Source organism: Macaca fascicularis, chromosome 19 (genome assembly GCF_037993035.2).
Source record: "Macaca fascicularis isolate 582-1 chromosome 19, T2T-MFA8v1.1".
Lineage (NCBI taxonomy): Eukaryota > Metazoa > Chordata > Mammalia > Primates > Cercopithecidae > Macaca > Macaca fascicularis.
The window spans coordinates 58378265-58393948 of NC_088393.1; the positions used below are offsets into that span (position 1 = coordinate 58378265).

General features: G+C 56.6%; 2 protein-coding genes across 3 annotated transcripts; one reads left to right on the forward strand and one right to left on the reverse strand.

Moving 5' to 3' along the window:
- Positions 1-285: 285 nt before the first annotated feature.
- GARIN5A (golgi associated RAB2 interactor 5A) lies at positions 286-7337 on the reverse strand (the record flags this gene model as incomplete). The annotated part of the gene is made up of 4 exons (XM_074024728.1): positions 286-453; positions 1440-1713; positions 6472-6602; positions 6975-7337. Coding segments are annotated over 4 exons (825 nt in total), but the record flags the coding sequence as incomplete, so codon positions are not given.
- A 281-nt stretch (positions 7338-7618) lies between these two features.
- EMC10 (ER membrane protein complex subunit 10) lies at positions 7619-15067 on the forward strand. Of its 2 annotated transcripts, XM_005590014.5 has the most exons (8): positions 7619-7799; positions 9066-9138; positions 10094-10203; positions 11241-11345; positions 11714-11895; positions 12021-12114; positions 13028-13114; positions 13325-15067. In XM_005590014.5, the coding sequence occupies exons 1-7, from the start codon at positions 7686-7688 to the stop codon at positions 13112-13114; spliced, it is 765 nt and encodes a 254-aa protein (XP_005590071.3). In that variant the 5' UTR covers positions 7619-7685; the 3' UTR covers positions 13325-15067. The 2 variants fall into 2 exon arrangements, with proteins under 2 accessions (XP_005590071.3, XP_005590070.3); XM_005590013.5 differs by lacking the exon at positions 13028-13114.
- The last annotated feature ends 617 nt before the right edge of the window (positions 15068-15684 follow it).

Below are 15684 nucleotides of genomic sequence, written 5' to 3' on the forward strand. Positions count from 1 at the left end.
GGCCGCAAGCCCATGTGGAGGCCAGCCCCAGCGAGCTGCTGGGAGGGAGGGAGGGTGCAGGCTGGGGGCGATGACAGTGGCAGCGAGTCAAAGACGCACCCAGGCCACACCCAGAAGGCTGCTCTACTGAGGCAGCTGTGTCAGTGTGGCGGCCTCGAGGCCTCGGCAGTGGCCCAAAAAGCTAGACGTGGTGAAGTGAAGAGGGAGGCAGCTGTGCTGGACGAACTCCCGCGAGGCAGCTGCGCGGACTTGGCGACGACGGCGAAACCGCTCGTGGCCTGCTTGTTGGTTCTTAAGGGGTTGACCTTTATTAACTTTAATATCACATCTGCCTGGCCCTGAGGCAAGGTACTTTGATCTCTGGTCATTCGGTGACCTTGAAGGATGCTGGAAGACTCAGAGTCCCCAGAGTTCAGAGGTCTTGGGGTCAAGTCTGGCTTCCATGCCTTGGGGCTGGGGAGAGCGAGCTCGTTTCAGAGGCCTTGGCCTGCAGTTAGGGAGTGGGGGGTGGGGAGGGACTCTGCACTTACTGGAATAGCAGGGGAAGCCAGGTGTCTCAAGAGTGGGCACAGATTCCAGTGACCCCAGCTTCTAAAACTGGCATCACCCCCTGCTCCACCTTGACCCCCAAGGCCCTACAGAGAACTGGACATTGGGCCTGGCTGACCCCACTCCTTCAGGACACAGGTTGTCCCTCTCTAGACCCCACTCCGGTAGGTCAGGGGGAGAGGGGCTGGGGCATGGTTGTGGGTGGCTATGTATGTTCCCAAGTAGGACACGACAGCCTCCTTGGCTAGGGGCACCAAAGCCCTGGAGAGACTGCTGGCTTCTACCCACAGACCCCCATATCCCTGGGTCACCTCCACTTCCAGACCCAGGAGTCCAGGCCCCAGCCCCTCCTCCCTCAGACCCAGGAGTCCATTCCCCGTCCCTCCTCCCTCAGACCCAGAAGTCTGGGCCCCCAGCCCCTCCTCCCTCAGACCCAGGAGTCCAGGCCCAGCCCCTCCTCCCTCAGACCCAGGAGTCCAGACCCCCAGCCCCTCCTCCCTCAGACCCAGGAGTCCGGGCCCCAGCCCTCCTCCCTCAGACCCAGGAGTCCAGGCCCAGCCCCTCCTCCCTCAGACCCAGGAATCCAGACCCCCAGCCCCTCCTCCCTCAGATCCAGGAGTCCAGACCCCCAGCCCCTCCTCCCTCAGACCCAGCAGTCCAGGCCCCAGCCCTCCTCCCTCAGACCCAGCAGTCCAGGCCCAGCCCCTCCTCCCTCAGACCCAGGAGTCCAGGCCCAGCCCTTCCTCCCTCAGACCCAGGAGTCCAGGCCCAGCCCTCCTCCCTCAGACCCAGGAGTCCAGGCCCCAGCCCTCTCCTCTCTTAGACCTGGGAGTCCTCAGACGCCTCCCCTCTGCTCTCTGCTGCCCCACCGCACTTCCCCCCCTCCTCACCTCCTTCCACTCCCTCTGGGCCTCCACCTCATCGTCATCGCCCTCCTCATCTTCATCCTCCAGCACTTGGTGCTCCTGTGTGAAGGGCACAGCAGAGGCGGAGAGGAAGCGCAGGCGGTAGAGCAGCCGCACCCACTGGCCGAACTCCCGGTCTCGGGTCTCGAGTGGGGCGCGCAGTCGCAAGTAGAAGGTTCGGCTGGTGTTCAACTTGACCTCGAGCTGACACCGGCTTTCATCGTGGACAAAGAGCTGGACGAACTTCAAGGGGAACAGCCTGGGTGGGAGGAAGCAGCAGACTCAGGTTCTGACCCTGTCGGGTCTTCCTGCACCATCGGGGTCAGGGGTCCCCACCTTGCCACGCCTCCCTCTGCCCCAGGAATCCCTTTCCACTTTCATTGCCTCTTGAATTTGAGTCCATTCCCAACTTTCTTCCAGCCACATGTCTCCTTTTTGTCTCCCACTAGTCCTCTCCCCTAAACTCCAGATTCAAATGTACAACTGCCTACTTGAAATTTCCATCTGGGGCCGGGCGCGGTGGCTCACACCTGTGATCCCAGCACTTTGGGAGGCCGAGGCGGGTGGATCACCTGAGGTCAGGAGTTCGAGACCAGCCTGGCCAACATGGCGGAACCCCATCTCTACTAAAAATACAAAAAATTAGCTGGGCGTGGTAGTGGGTGCCTATAATCCCAGGTACTCGGGAGGCTAAGGCAGGAGAATTGCTTGAATCTGGGAGGCAGAGGTTGCAGGGAGCCAAGATTGTGCCATTACACTTCAGCCCGGGAAACAGTGCAAGATTCTTTCTCAAAAAAAAAAAAAAGAAAAAAAGTCAGCTGTTATTCTTCTATTTGGGGGACAAAAATCAACCTCCGACTCCCAGGCTCAAGTGATTCTCCTGCCTCGGCCTCCCGACTAGCTCCCGAGTAGCTGGGACTACAGGTGGCCACCATCATGTCTGGTTAATTTTTTGTATTTTTGTAGAGACGGGGTCTCACCATGTCGGCCAGGCTGGTCTCGAACTCCTGGTATCAGGTGATCTGCCCACCTTGGCCTCCCAAAGGGCTGGGATTACAGGTGTGAGCCACCACACCCAGCCTCTACTGCTGTTTTTAAAGAAAGGGTGGATCCATATATATGTGTGTATATATATACGTGTGTATATATGTGTATATATGTATATATGTATGTGTCTGCATGTATATATGTACATATGTATGTATATATGTATTTGTATATATGTATACATGTGTGTATATATGTATATACGTGTATTATGTATATATGTATATGCATGTATATATGTATGTATATGCATGTATATATGTGTATATATGTATATGTATACATGTATATATGCGTTTATATGTATATGTGTGCATATATGTATATGTGTGTATATATGTATATGTGTATATATGTATATATATTTCTGTATCTATATGTATATATACCTGTCAGAAACTGCCCCAGAATAGCTCAGGGCTGAAGTTGGTTAGACAGAAGTGAGGGGCTAGGAGATGAGTCCTGAGGCCAAATTTGCAGAGCAAGCTCAATGTTCTCACTTCAGTGGTGTGTTCATTTGGGAAGAGGTTTTAGGGTGCCAAAGGAGCTTATGAGAGGGTCAAAGCCACTCTCAGCATCATCATTGGTGTTCTTCCAACTGCAGGTCATGATTCAGTGAGTGATGAGATCTCTGGTGAAATACAGTTAGCATTTAAAATAAAAGGGGCTGGGCAAGGTGGGTCACACGTATAGTCCCAGCACTTTGGGAAGTTGAAGGAGGAGGATTGCTTGAGCCCAGGGGTTCGAGACCAGCTTGGGCAGCACGGTGAGACCCTGTCTCTACAAAAAAAGACAGGGTCAGGCAGCTGAGGTGGGATGATCGCTTGAGCCTGCAGAGCTGTGATCACTCCAGCCTGGATGACAGAGTGAGACACTGTCTCAAAATTAAATATGAATGAATGGACGAATGAATGAATGAATAAATAAATAAATAAAGGCCAGGCACGGTGGTTTATGCCTGTAATTCTAGTGCTTTGGGAGGCTGAGGTGGGAGGATCACTTGAGGCCTGGAGTTCAAGACCAGCCTGGGCAACATAGTGAGATTCCATCTCTACAACACATAAACAAAAATAAAGGCATAGTGTAGAAGAGAAAATATCTCAGTGTACCGTACTGGCGTCAGAATACTGCTTTGTGAAAGGTTTTTAACTTAGGGGGGATTAATAAATGCTGTAAGTAATCTTGAATACATGCAGGTCAAAATCTGATTTGGCTACCAAATTACAAAAGCAATCTTTTGGACTTCAGAAGTGCAGAGAAAGAACTGTGGACCTTCATGTGTGCATGTGTGAGACAATGAGTTTGTCCTTCCTTCCTTCCTTCCCTCCTTCCTCTATTTCTCCCTCCTTACTTTCTTCCCCTTCTTTTCTCTCTCTTCTTTCTTCCCTTTATTTCTTTCTTTGAGAACGGGTCTCACTTCATTGCCCAGGCTGGAGTGCAGTGGTGTGGTCACAGTTCACTGCAGCCTGGAACTCCCGGGCTCAGGTAATCCTCCTGGCTCAGCCCCAGTAGCTAGGACCACATGTGTGTGCCACCACACCTGGCTAGCTTTGTAATTTTGATTTCTGTAGAGATGGGGGTCTCGCCATGTTGCCCAGGCTGGTCTTGAACTCCAAGCCTGAAGTAATCTTCCCACCTCAGCCTCCCAAAGTGCTGGGATTACAGGTGTGAGTCACTGTGTCTGGCACCTCTCTTTCATGAACTGTGAGATATGGTCAAAAAAGTGAAAGCCAGGCTGGGCGCGGTGGCTCACGCCTGTAATCCCAGCACTTTGGGAGGCCTAGGCGGGCGGATCACAAGGTCAGGAGATGGAGACCATGGTGAAACCCCGTCTCTACTAAAAATAGAAAAAATTAGCCGGGCGCAGGGGCGGGCGCCTGTAGTCCCAGCTACTCTGGAGGCTGAGGCAGGAGAATGGCGGGAACCCGGGAGGCGGAGCTTGCAGTGAGCCGAGATTGTGCCACTGCACTCCAGCCTGGGCGACAGAGCAAGACTCCGTCTCAAAAAAAAAAAAAAAAAAAAAAAAAAAAAAAAAAAAAAGTGAAAGCCGGACAGGCATGGTAGCTCATGCCTGTAATCCCAGCACTTTGGGAGGCCCAGGCAGAAAGATCACCTGAGGTCAGGAATTCGAGACCAGACTGGCCAACATGGCGAAACCCTGTCTCTACTAAAAATACAAAAATTAGCCGGGTGTGGTAGCAGGTGCCTGTAATCCCAGCTACTCGGGAGGCTGAGGCAGGAGAATCGCTTGAACCCAGGAGGCAGAGGTTGCAGTGAGCTGAGGTTGAGACTCTGTCTCAAAACAACAACAACAACAACAACAACAAGTGAAAGCTACTGGCAGAATGTTTCTGTACTATGGGCACATAAACATTTCAGTGTTTGTAGCTGGAGTTGGAGCAGTAGCCTTGGGTGAGAGAAGGGAACAGCTTCTGCTGTCTATTTTGTGCTTGTTTTCTCATATGTTAGCATTACTTTTTCTTTTTCTCTTTTCTTTTTTCTTCTCTTTTCTTTTGAGACAGAGTCTCACTCACTGTCATCCAGGATGGACTGCAGTGGCATGGTCTCGGCTCACTGCAACCTCCACCTCCTGGGTTCAAGCGATTCTCCTGCCTCAACCTCCCGAGTAGCTGGGATTACCGGTGCCTGCCACCACACCTGGCTAATATTTTGTATTTCTGGTAGAGACAGGGTTTCGCTATGTTGGCCTGGCTGGTCTCAAACTCCTGGCCTCAAGTGATCTGCCTGCCTTGGCCTCCCAAAGTGCTGGGATTACAGGTGTGGGCCACCGCACCCAGTCTGCATTACTTTTTCTTTTTTTTTCTTTTTTTTTTTTTTTGAGATATAGTCTCGCTCTGTCACCCAGGCTGGAGTGCAGTGGCCGGATCTCAGCTCACTGCAAGCTCCGCCTCCCGGGTTCACGCCATTCTCCGGCCTCAGCCTCCCGAGTAGCTGGGACTACAGGCGCCCGCCACCTCGCCCGGCTAGTTTTTTGTATTTCTTAATAGAGACGGGGTTTCACCATGTTAGCCAGGATGGTCTCGATCTCCTGACCTCGTGATCCGCCCGTCTCGGCCTCCCAAAGTGCTGGGATTATAGGTGTGGGCCACTGCACCCAGTCTGCATTACTTTTTCGTTTTTTTGTTTTGTTTTTTTTTTTTTTGAGACGGAGTCTCGCTCTGTCGCCCAGGCTGGAGTGCAGTGGCGCAATCTCGGCTCACTGCAAGCTCCGTCTCCTGGGTTTACGCCATTCTCCTGCCTCAGCCTCCTGAGTAGCTGGGACTACAGGCGCCCGCCACCGCGCCCGGCTAATTTTTTTTTTGTATATTTAGTAGAGACGGGGTTTCACCGTGGTCTCGATCTCCTGACCTTGTGATCCGCCCGCCTCGGCCTCCCAAAGTGCTGGGATTACAGGCGTGAGCCACCGCGCCTGGCCCTGCATTACTTTTTCAATGAAAAAATACGACGTAGAAGAGAGTATGGAGTGAGGCACAGGAGGGCTCAAGAACCGTGAAATCCGCAATCGTGACAAGCTTGGCGTTCCAATCCTGGCCCACTCTGGAGCCACAGTGGGACCCTGGGCAAATGGCTCCCAGCTCTCTGAGCCTCAGTTTAGCTCTTTGGAGGATGGGGCTAAGGGACCCCATCATGTGAAGATATGAGGTTAGAGGTGAGATCTCATGCACGGCCCAGGGCGTGCATGAGCAGGCCCTGTGGAAATGGTCATTCTCCTGACCCCTGCTGGGGCATGGCTGAGGACTGTCCCCTTCAGGTCTGTCTAGTCCCTGATTTCTGGCCCCTGAGGGCTGCTCTGTCCTTCTTCTCCCATGTAGATGACAGCTCAGGGAGGGCCGGTAGCACCGCCAGCTCCTGGCCCTGGGGGTGGTCTGGGTGAGGGGAAGTACTGCTAGGGGCTCAGGTGCCTGGAGCTGAGGGAGGAGGGGGTCTCGGCTGAGGTGGGGGCAGTTACCCGAAGAGTTGCAGGTGTCCATTCTCCTTGTCAGGGCCGGCCAGAAGCAATAGGTCTGGGAGCTCCAGGGCTGGACTGGAGGCTGCCACCCCCATGGTGACCTCGTTGGCAACTTCTCCCAACCGAGTCACCTGGGGCCAGGGGTCAGAGGTTAGGGGCAGGATAGATGTGCGGGCAGAACTGGGGAGGGATCAGAAGTTAGGAATCTTGGTAGGGAAAAAGGTCATGAACCAGGTGAGTTGAAAATCAGGCTGGGGGCCAGATATCTTGGAATTAAAGGTCAAGAATCATATGGGTGTGAAGTTAGGGAAACTGAGGCAACGGAGTTAGAGGTTCACAAAGAATCTAAAGAACTAGAGGTATGGGGCATCAGAGGTCAGGTAGGAGTTGGGAGTCGGGAATCCCACGTGATGGACGTTATGGGGGAGCAGGGGCTTTCCAAGTCGGGAGGAGGTCGAGGGACAGGCCGAGGCTTGGGATGAGGGGATTCTGGGGCTCCCTACCTGCACAAAGTTGCTCTCAAAGATGGGGAAGTCCCGCAACTGGTCGAATTCGCCGCTCTGGAGGTAGCGTTGGAGCCGTCTGGGACGGCCCGTGGGAGAGGCTGGAACCAGGAGGCATTTTAGCAGGACGAAGTCTGGGCGTCGATCCCGGGAGGCTGTGTCTGGCTGCCAGCCGGGAGGGCCCGGCACAGCTCCGCGCAGAGGACGGGGTATCAGATGTCCCTGAATTGCCGGCCCCAGCCTTTGCTTGGTTCCCTCACCAGGTCCAACCCCTCCAGGTCTGGCTCCGTCTCTCACCTGCCATCCCACCTGGTTCCACCTTGCCAGCTCCACCCAGGGCCGGCTTAGCGCCGCGATCCCGCCTCATCGCGATGTCCCCGCCCGATGGGAGCGGAGGAAGGAGCCGAGGGAGAAAATGAGGGGGCTGGGCTAGGGCATTGTGACGTCATGATGCGGATCGGGTTTTATGACGTCACACAGAAGCGGGCTCCCAGTTTGTGATGACGTCCCAGGAGGGGGCGGCTCCTGGAGATCAGGCTAAAGGGGCGGCTCCATCCTGCTGACGTCAGGCCCCAGGAGCGGACGGGCGCCAGTGCGCAGGCGCTGGGGCCCAGCGCAGGCGCACGGGCGTCAGGATGCGGCCTGTTTCTCCCGGCGTGCTGCGCGGCTCCTGGCTCTCAGCCGTCGCTTCGCCGGTGGGAAGGAGCCGAGATGGCGGCAACCAGCGCTGGGGGGACCCGGCTGCTCCTGCTCTTGCTGATGGCGGTAGCAGCGCCCAGTCGAGCCCGGGGCAGCGGCTGCCGGGCCGGGACTGGTGCGCGAGGGGTGAGTGATCTTTAGCTGTGCATAGCGGGCGCGGTCTACGGATGTCGCGGGTCTTGGGTCTTTAGGTGAATTACAGACGAAAGGAGGCTGCGCAGGGCTAAGAGGGAAGAGGTGGGCGATCTCTGGAAAGCCAAGCCTCAGTCACGCACGCGCAGGAGGGGCCTCGCCAGTGCACCGGGTTGCAGCGACTGGGAGGGAAAACAAGAGCACCTGTTGGAAAGGCTCTGGCTCGGGAATATGTATGAGGGGGCGGGGCTGGGGGTGTGGAATCTTGGAGAGTCACGTCGGGGCGGTTAAAATGAAAGAGGAATGGTGAAGCCGGGCGCGGTGGCTCTTCTGTCATCCCAACGCTTAGGGAGGCCGAGGCGGGAGGATTGCTCGAGATCAGGAGTTCAAGACCAGTCTGGGCAACATAGCGAGCCCTGTCTCTACAAAAAATACTAATTAAAAAAATTAGGCCGATCGCGGTGGCTCATGCTTGTAATCCCAGCACTTTGGGAAGCCTAGATGAGCGGACCACTTAAAGTCAGGAGTTCAAGACCAGTCGGCTCAACATGGTGAAACCCCATCTCTACTAAAAATACAAAAATTAGCTGGGTGTGGTGGCAGGTGCCTGTAATCCCAACTACCCGGGAGGCTGAGGCAGGAGAATCGCTTGAACCCGGGAGGCAGAGGTTGCAGTGAGCTGAGATCACACCACTGCACTCCAGCCTGGGCGACTGAGCGAGACCCTGTCTCAGAAAAAGAAAATAAGGAGTGGGAGGGGGCTCTTGAAGAGGTGGAGAGGAGTTTTACCTCCTGAATATGCACGAATATGCAGGTTTGGAGATTGGAGAAAAGGAAAGCATGAATATTGAATATGCTTAATAGGGACTGAACTCAGGCTGCATCTTGGCTCTTGGGCTGTCAGGTGATAAGGAGGCCATTTGGATACTAGCATGAAAAAGAAGCCTCGGGAGAGGGAGGGTGTCATTTAATTCATGAGTATTTGTGGTGCAAGGCTTGGAATTGACCTTGGGATAGTTGCTTTGGCAATGAGGTTAGGCATGTTTGTAGGGTCTGGTTTTCTGGGGGTGAGGGAGTCCAGATTATGAATATTCATGAAATGGGTGGTTTCTAGTGAAATAGAGGCAAGCAGCAGTGATTAACCTGAAGATAAGGCTCCTCCTTCAGCCCACCCCAGTCTGTCTGTCCTGGGCTTTGTGGGTGACTGCCATGCTGAGGGCTTGGATGGTTCTCACCTGGGGCCTTCTGTGTCCTGTGCAGGCTGGGGCGGAAGGCCGAGAGGGTGAGGCCTGCGGCACGGTGGGGCTGCTGCTGGAGCACTCATTTGAGATCGGTGAGTCAGGCAACGTCCTCTCTTAACATTGGTGCCCTGAGAAGTCAAGACTTGGAGTCCGGGTGCCTCCCGTCATATGACATTTACTAACATCCGTTTACTAACAGATTTGCCCCAGGTTGGGGGAAAGGGGGACATGAAAGAAGAGAAACACTGTCTTTAAATGTCCCCTTGCCTGTAAGACAAATCTCAGTTTTTGAAAGGTCAGCACGGCAGTAATAATGTCAGAGCCGACTTTCCCGATCAGTTGCCACGTGCCCAGCATTAGTGGTTGCACGCTTTGCAAGTATTAACTCACATGTCCTCACAGCAGCCATGTGAGGTGGTAGGTATTCGTGTCAGCCTCCTTTTCCAGAAGAGGAAATGGGCTCAGAGTAGGCACCACACAAGGTCTCATCGTGAGTGAGTGGCAGAGCAGGAGCCAGCTTCAAAGCCAAGCTTAAATTGCCATGACGCAGGTGTCCAGGTTCCCAGAGCTGGACGTCAGTGCTGCCCAGAGTGCAGTAATCGAGTCTGAGGCCCTGAACCTGAGGGCACAAACCCTGAAGCTGGTGCCCCTCTGCAGACCCTGGCATCTGCTCAGCGAACAGCTCCCCTGCTTCTGACACAGCCAGGTAGTTGGGAATTCCTGAACTCCACAGCGTCCGTATTTTGCAGTTGGGGAAGCTGAGGCTCAGAGAGGTTATATGGCTGTCCCTGGGTCACCTGGTGAGGCAGAGGCAGGATTTGGGAGCTGTGAGGTTCATGCATCTGCTATGGGTTGCCTCGTGAGGTAGAACATGGTGGAGGTGTCCCCATTTTGTAGATAGGAAAATGGGGGCCAAGATGGGGAGGGAACCTGGTCACTCGGGTGGAGGCAGGCCAAAATTTGAAGCTGTACCTCCTGGCCCCTGCCTGGGTTGAAGGATGGGCGGGGGGGTGGTAGGGGGCGTCTCTGAGCCTGAGCTCCTCACAGATGACAGTGCCAACTTCCGGAAGCGGGGCTCGCTGCTTTGGAACCAGCAGGATGGCACCTTGTCCCTGTCACAGCGGCAGCTCAGCGAGGAGGAGCGGGGCCGACTCCGGGTGAGATGGGGCACTCAGGGCTGGGTGTGGATGGGGATGGAGGGTATCTAGCTGTCTCTTCAGCCATCCCCTGCTGGTCCCCCGCAGCCTTCCCTCCAGGCCCAGGTGGGCTTCCAGCACCTCCTGCCACTCTCAGCCTCTGTCCTGGATGACTGCCCCTGGTGGAACAGTTCATCTTGGCGTTCCAGGCACAATGTCCTGCCTCATGGCCTCTGCCCACACTGCTCCCTCTGCCTGCAGAGCCCCTTCCCCCGCAGGTTTCACACAATCGGCTCCTCTCCTCTTCCACATTCAGCTGAGCTGTTTCATGACTACTTAGACGAGATTTGCTTGTGAGGAGAGAGAGATCCTTAAAATAGCCATGGTTAGACAGGAGCTCACTTCTGTCGCCCTGTGTTGTGACAGCCTCAGGGCCCGGCTCAATCCTCCGTAGGTGTCATGCAGAGAGGCCCCAGGGCTCCAGGCAGCAGGGTAGAGCGGGAGAAAGGGGCAGAAGGAGCAGCAGCATTTAGAGAAAGCTTGCAAAAGCTGGCACAGCCCACATCCCCCCATCGGCCAGATGTAGCTGTGAGGGAGGCTGGGAGTGCAGGCTTCATTCTGGTGGCCACGCGGCGAGGTCTGCCTGAGCAGCCTTCCTGTTTGGTGCCCACATGATTCTCTTGTCACAGCTGCCCCCAAACAGAATTTATTGTGCTTGTAACTGGTGCATCCAGGCGTGGGGTGGATGTCAGGTGCGGCTGGATCCAGGCACAGGGAAGGCGTCCTCAGGACCCACTCCGTCGTTGGGCTGGGCTCTGCGCTCCTTGTGATGGCTTCTCCCCTAGGTGGGGCAGTCCCAGCTGCTCCTGGCCTCACCCACCAGCCGGGCCACCCCAGCAGGAAGAGTCCTGGGCAGACTCAGGTTGGCCAGCCTGGGGAGTGTGGGCTGTGAGGCGGGTGGGGCTGGAGAGGGGCCTTTGCGGAGGCCTGGTGGGCATCACAGCCTGTCCAGGGCTGGCGCCAGCCTTCTGACCAGCACCCTCTTCTCCCGTCCCCAGGATGTGGCAGCGCTGAACGGCCTGTACCGGGTCCGGGTCCCGAGGCGACCTGGGGCCCTGGATGGCCTGGAAGCTGGTGGCTACGTCTCCTCCTTTGTCCCTGCGGTGAGTTGGTGTCGAGGACAAGCCCCCTTCTCCCTCGTCCTTACCCTCTACCTTGGTCCTGCTTCCACCATTCGAACCCCTGTGTTTCTGGAGCCCGCAGAGGCCTGGGAGACTCGGACCTGGCCTTGCCCTCCAAGGCCTCCTGGTCTGGAGGGGTTGGTCCAGGTAGCGGGTGCTTTTGTGGGGACAGCATTGTGAGGACTCCAGGGTGGGGGCGGTTGAGCTTGGGCTTGTGCCTGAGGGTGACAGGGAGCCATGGGAAGGTTTTGAAAGATGCTCTGGGGATCCTGTGGTGGGGGGCAGGGGGAGGTTAGGGTGGAGCCCAGGCAGCAGGCTCCCCACCTCTGCTGACCCCACTCCCCCGACAGTGCTCCCTGGTGGAGTCCCACCTCTCGGACCAGCTGACCCTGCACGTGGACGTGGCTGGCAACGTGGTGGGCGTGTCGGTGGTGACGCACCCCGGGGGCTGCCGGGGCCATGAGGTGGAAGATGTGGACCTGGAGCTGTTCAACACCTCGGTGCAGCTGCAGCCGCCTGCCACAGCCCCGGGGTGAGCCCGCTTCTACAGCCTTTGTGGCGCCCTTGCCACCTGCCCCGGCCCTTCCTGGCGGCCTCAGGGTCTCCGTGTCCCTGGACTCCAGGCCTCACCCTTCTCCTTCTCTCCCCTCGCCCCAGCCCTGAGACGGCGGCCTTCATCGAGCGCCTGGAGATGGAACAGGCCCAGAAGGCCAAGAACCCCCAGGAGCAGAAGTCCTTCTTCGCCAAATACGTGAGTGGGGCTCCCCCGCCTCCCCTGTTCCCTTCCTGACGGTCCTGGCGCCTGGCTAGGCCCTCTCTGCTCCCACTCAGACTCCCCTGTGGTGCTCGGGCCTGCCCTCATCCTCCCGGCCTCCTGTGTGGGGGCCCCTCACTCTCCAGGCCTCCTGTGTGTCCTGGTACCTGGGCTGAGGCTTGTTTGCAGGAAGAGGGTACGGAGGTGTGGTCAGGGGAGGTCGGGCCAGCTCTAGGGCGCAGGGTCCTGGGGAAGGTCTCGGCATGAGCTAGGCTGGAGCCATGAGGCTGGAGAGGAAGGGAACAGTGGAGGTTTCAAAGCAACCAGGGAGGCTTAGAAAGGAGGGGTGAGCAGATTCTCCAGGGGGATGTACAGGAAGGAGAGAGGAGTGGGTCCGGGAGGGATGTAGCCCAGGGAGGGGCATTGGGGGGCAGCGGGGCGTCCCGGAGGCCTCCTGGAGCTGAGGAGGGAGGGGCCTGTGCTGCCAGCAGCAGGTCTGGGTCCAGGGGGCTTGGAGGCTGAGGCATGGGGTGGGGAGGCTGGGAACAGCCAGAGGAGGTGGCTTCCTCCCAGGCCTCTGGTCCCTCGAGTATGGAGACTGGTGTTAGTTGGGGCATAGGACCCCAGGCAGGACAAGGCCCGCGAGGAGGCCGATGTGGCCCGAGGGAGGCTAGGAGGATGCTGAGGCTGGGATGGCTGAGCCCTGCCGTGCTGAGCGCCCTACCCGAGGGCCTCACCCGCTCTGCCCGGATAGTCCAACAGCTGCGCTGCAGGAAACTGAGGCCCAGAGGCTGAGCCCTTGCCTGCCGGGCCCTGCCCTGCTGCCCACTCGAGCGCCCTCCCGCTCCCCGCTGGCCCTAGGGCCCCACGGCTACCCGCTGGCCCTGACCTGCGCTCCCTCCCTCCCCAGTGGCACATCATCCTGGGGGGGGCCGTGTTGCTCACAGCCCTGCGTCCTGCTGCGCCAGGGCCCGCGCCACCGCCGCAAGAGGCCTGAGTGAGGACCGAGACCCCTGCCCCTCCCTCTGCCCCACTGGCCCTCCCTGACCTGTAGTGACGTAGGGGACCTGGGCGCCCTCCCCTTACGCGGCCTCCCTTCATGCCGGGCCCCACCTTCCCTACCCTGGGCGGGCAATGCCCACACTCACCTCCTTCCCCTCTCTCTCTCTTTCTGTGTCTGTCTGTCCATCCTTCCGTCCGGCTGCAGTGGATGTACATCATTCCCGTCGTCCTGTTCCTCATGATGTCAGGAGCGCCGGACACTGGGGGCCAGGGTGGGGGTGGGGGTGGGGGCGGTGGTGGGGGTAGTGGCCGGTGAGGGCCCAGGCTGGTCAGCCTCCCGTCCTGCACACCCAGGAGCCTCCCTTTCTGCTGGAGTCCCCTGTGTCCTCAGCCATCCCAAGAAGGGTTTACTGGTCCCTCCTTTCCCCCCATCTCACGAGTCCCCTTGTCCTCTGCCTTCTTGCTGGCAGCCGAGCGGCTGGATTGGGGCCTTTGGCACGGGAGCTGGTGTCTCCTGCACCCGCCTCCCCATGGCCCCATGCAGCCCTAGGGGCTTCCCCCCCTGCCCATGGAATAGAGCCCGAGATCCCGGCCACTGTGCCAGCTCTGACCTCACATCCCCCCACCCCGAGCCCGTGCAGTCTGGGAACATGCCACCTTCTCTCCTGCCTCTGTGCCTTTGTTCCAGGGGGTCTCCCCTCCTGTCCCTGGCTGGGTTAGGTGGTCCTGTCCAGGCTTCTGCAGCGCCCCCCTCACTTTGACACTGGACTAGGATGCAGCCTCCCTTCTGTGTCCCCTTGAGGGTACCCTTGGTCCCCTCATCAGGGGCAGAGGCATGAAAGAGCCAGGGCTGGATGGCCAGGGACTTCTGGGCTTGACTCCTAGTGCGGTCCCTGCGGTCGTGGTTTGACATTTGTCTGCCTGGTGCAGACAAGAAATCCTTGCCTTTAGGGTGACAGGCCCTCCACAGGCCTCCAGACTTGAAGGAAAAGATTTAAGATTAAAAAAAAAAACCCAACAGTTAGTGAAGTCAAAGGCCAGACACTGTAAATAGAACCCCCCCCCACCGCCCCCCGCCGCCCAGCATCCTGCCTGGACTGCGGTGCTACGAGGGGCTGTGGCTGTGCGCTGCCCTCTCTGTAAGTCTATTTAAAAACATCGACGATACATTGAAATGTGTGAACGTTTTGAAAAGCTACAGCTTCCAGCAGCCAAAAGCAACTGTTGTTTTGGCAAGACGGTCCTGATGGCAAGACAGTCAAGACAGCCTTGACTGAAATTCACTGCTCACTTGATACCTAATTCAGAAACCCAAGGAATGGCTGTCCCCGTCGTCATGGCTGTGTGAAGCTCAGCTGTGCCGTGTGGCAGTTTATGAAACTGGCCACCAAATCAACACTCAGCTGGCCTCCTGCATTGTGTGGTTATAAATAGCACCCAGTGAATGCTCTCACCCAGTCTCTCCTGGTTGTGGTTTGAATGATCTCGGGACGCACGACTAAAATGGAATTACGATGGCAGATGGGAAACGCGCTTATGAACAAGTGATGGGTTCACGTGAGTCGACTGTCAAGACCAGGAGGTGGTGCATGGTGGGACGTTGCCTTCCCTTTCATCACATCTTTTTGATTTTGAGACAAGGTCTTGCTCTGTCACCCAAGCTGGAGTGCAGTGGTGATACCTTGTCTCACTGTGATCACCTCCTAGCTCAGCGATTCTCCCACCTCAGCCTCCTGAGTAGCTGGGATTAGAGGCGTGCACCACCACACTCAGCTAGTTTTTGTATTTTTTGTAGAGACGGAGTTTCACCATGTTGCCTAGGCTAGTCTTGAACTGCTGTACTCAAGTGATCCACCTGCCTCGGCCTCCCAAAGTGCTGGGATTACAGGCATGAGCCACTGCGCCTGGCCTATTTTTGGTAGCTTTAATAAAGAAGATAGTCTTAGCATTGCTGACTTCTGTTTCTTCCTCCACCTGCAGGAGATAGCTTATGCTTTTTCTGTCTTCATTCCCTGTGAATCCTGCTTTACTCTTCCTACATGATTCCTGAAGTATTTACTAATGCTTTTTTGTTTTGTTTTTTTGAGACAGAGTCTCGCTCTGTCACCCAGGCTAGAGTGCAATGGCATGATCTCAACTCACTGCAACCTCCGCCTCCTGGGTTTAAGTGATTCTCCTGCCTCAGCCTCCCAAGTAGCTGGGATTGCAGGTGCCCGCCAACACACCTGGCTAATTTTTGTATTTTTAGTAGAGACAGGTTTCACCATGTTGGCCAGGCTGGTGTTGAACTCCTGACCTCAGGTGATCTACCGCCTCAGCCTCCCAAAGTGCTGGGATTACAGGCATGAGCCCCTGTGCCAGGCCTACTGATACTTTTTGGGAAGTATTCACAACTCAGAGTCCTGGTCGCTGTGTCTGATCTGCAGATGCCTTCTAGCCCGGCACTGGGGGGCCGTCTTCTTTTTCCTGGGTTGAGCATTGGGATCTTTATAAGCCTAATTACATCCTTTCCCTGTAAGACTCAGTTGCTTTCAGGCTGGCGGAGTTATTCTGTGGGGTATTCCG

Bases quoted from the DNA above. Each gene is read 5' to 3' on its own strand.
- EMC10 (XM_005590013.5), top strand. From the start codon at position 7,686: ATGGCGGCAACCAGCGCTGGGGGGACCCGGCTGCTCCTGCTCTTGCTG. The intron at 10,204-11,240 runs GTGAGATGGGGC...TCCCGTCCCCAG, and splicing joins AGGAGCGGGGCCGACTCCGG to GATGTGGCAGCGCTGAACGG. The intron at 12,115-13,324 runs GTGAGTGGGGCT...GTCCGGCTGCAG, and splicing joins AGTCCTTCTTCGCCAAATAC to TGGATGTACATCATTCCCGT.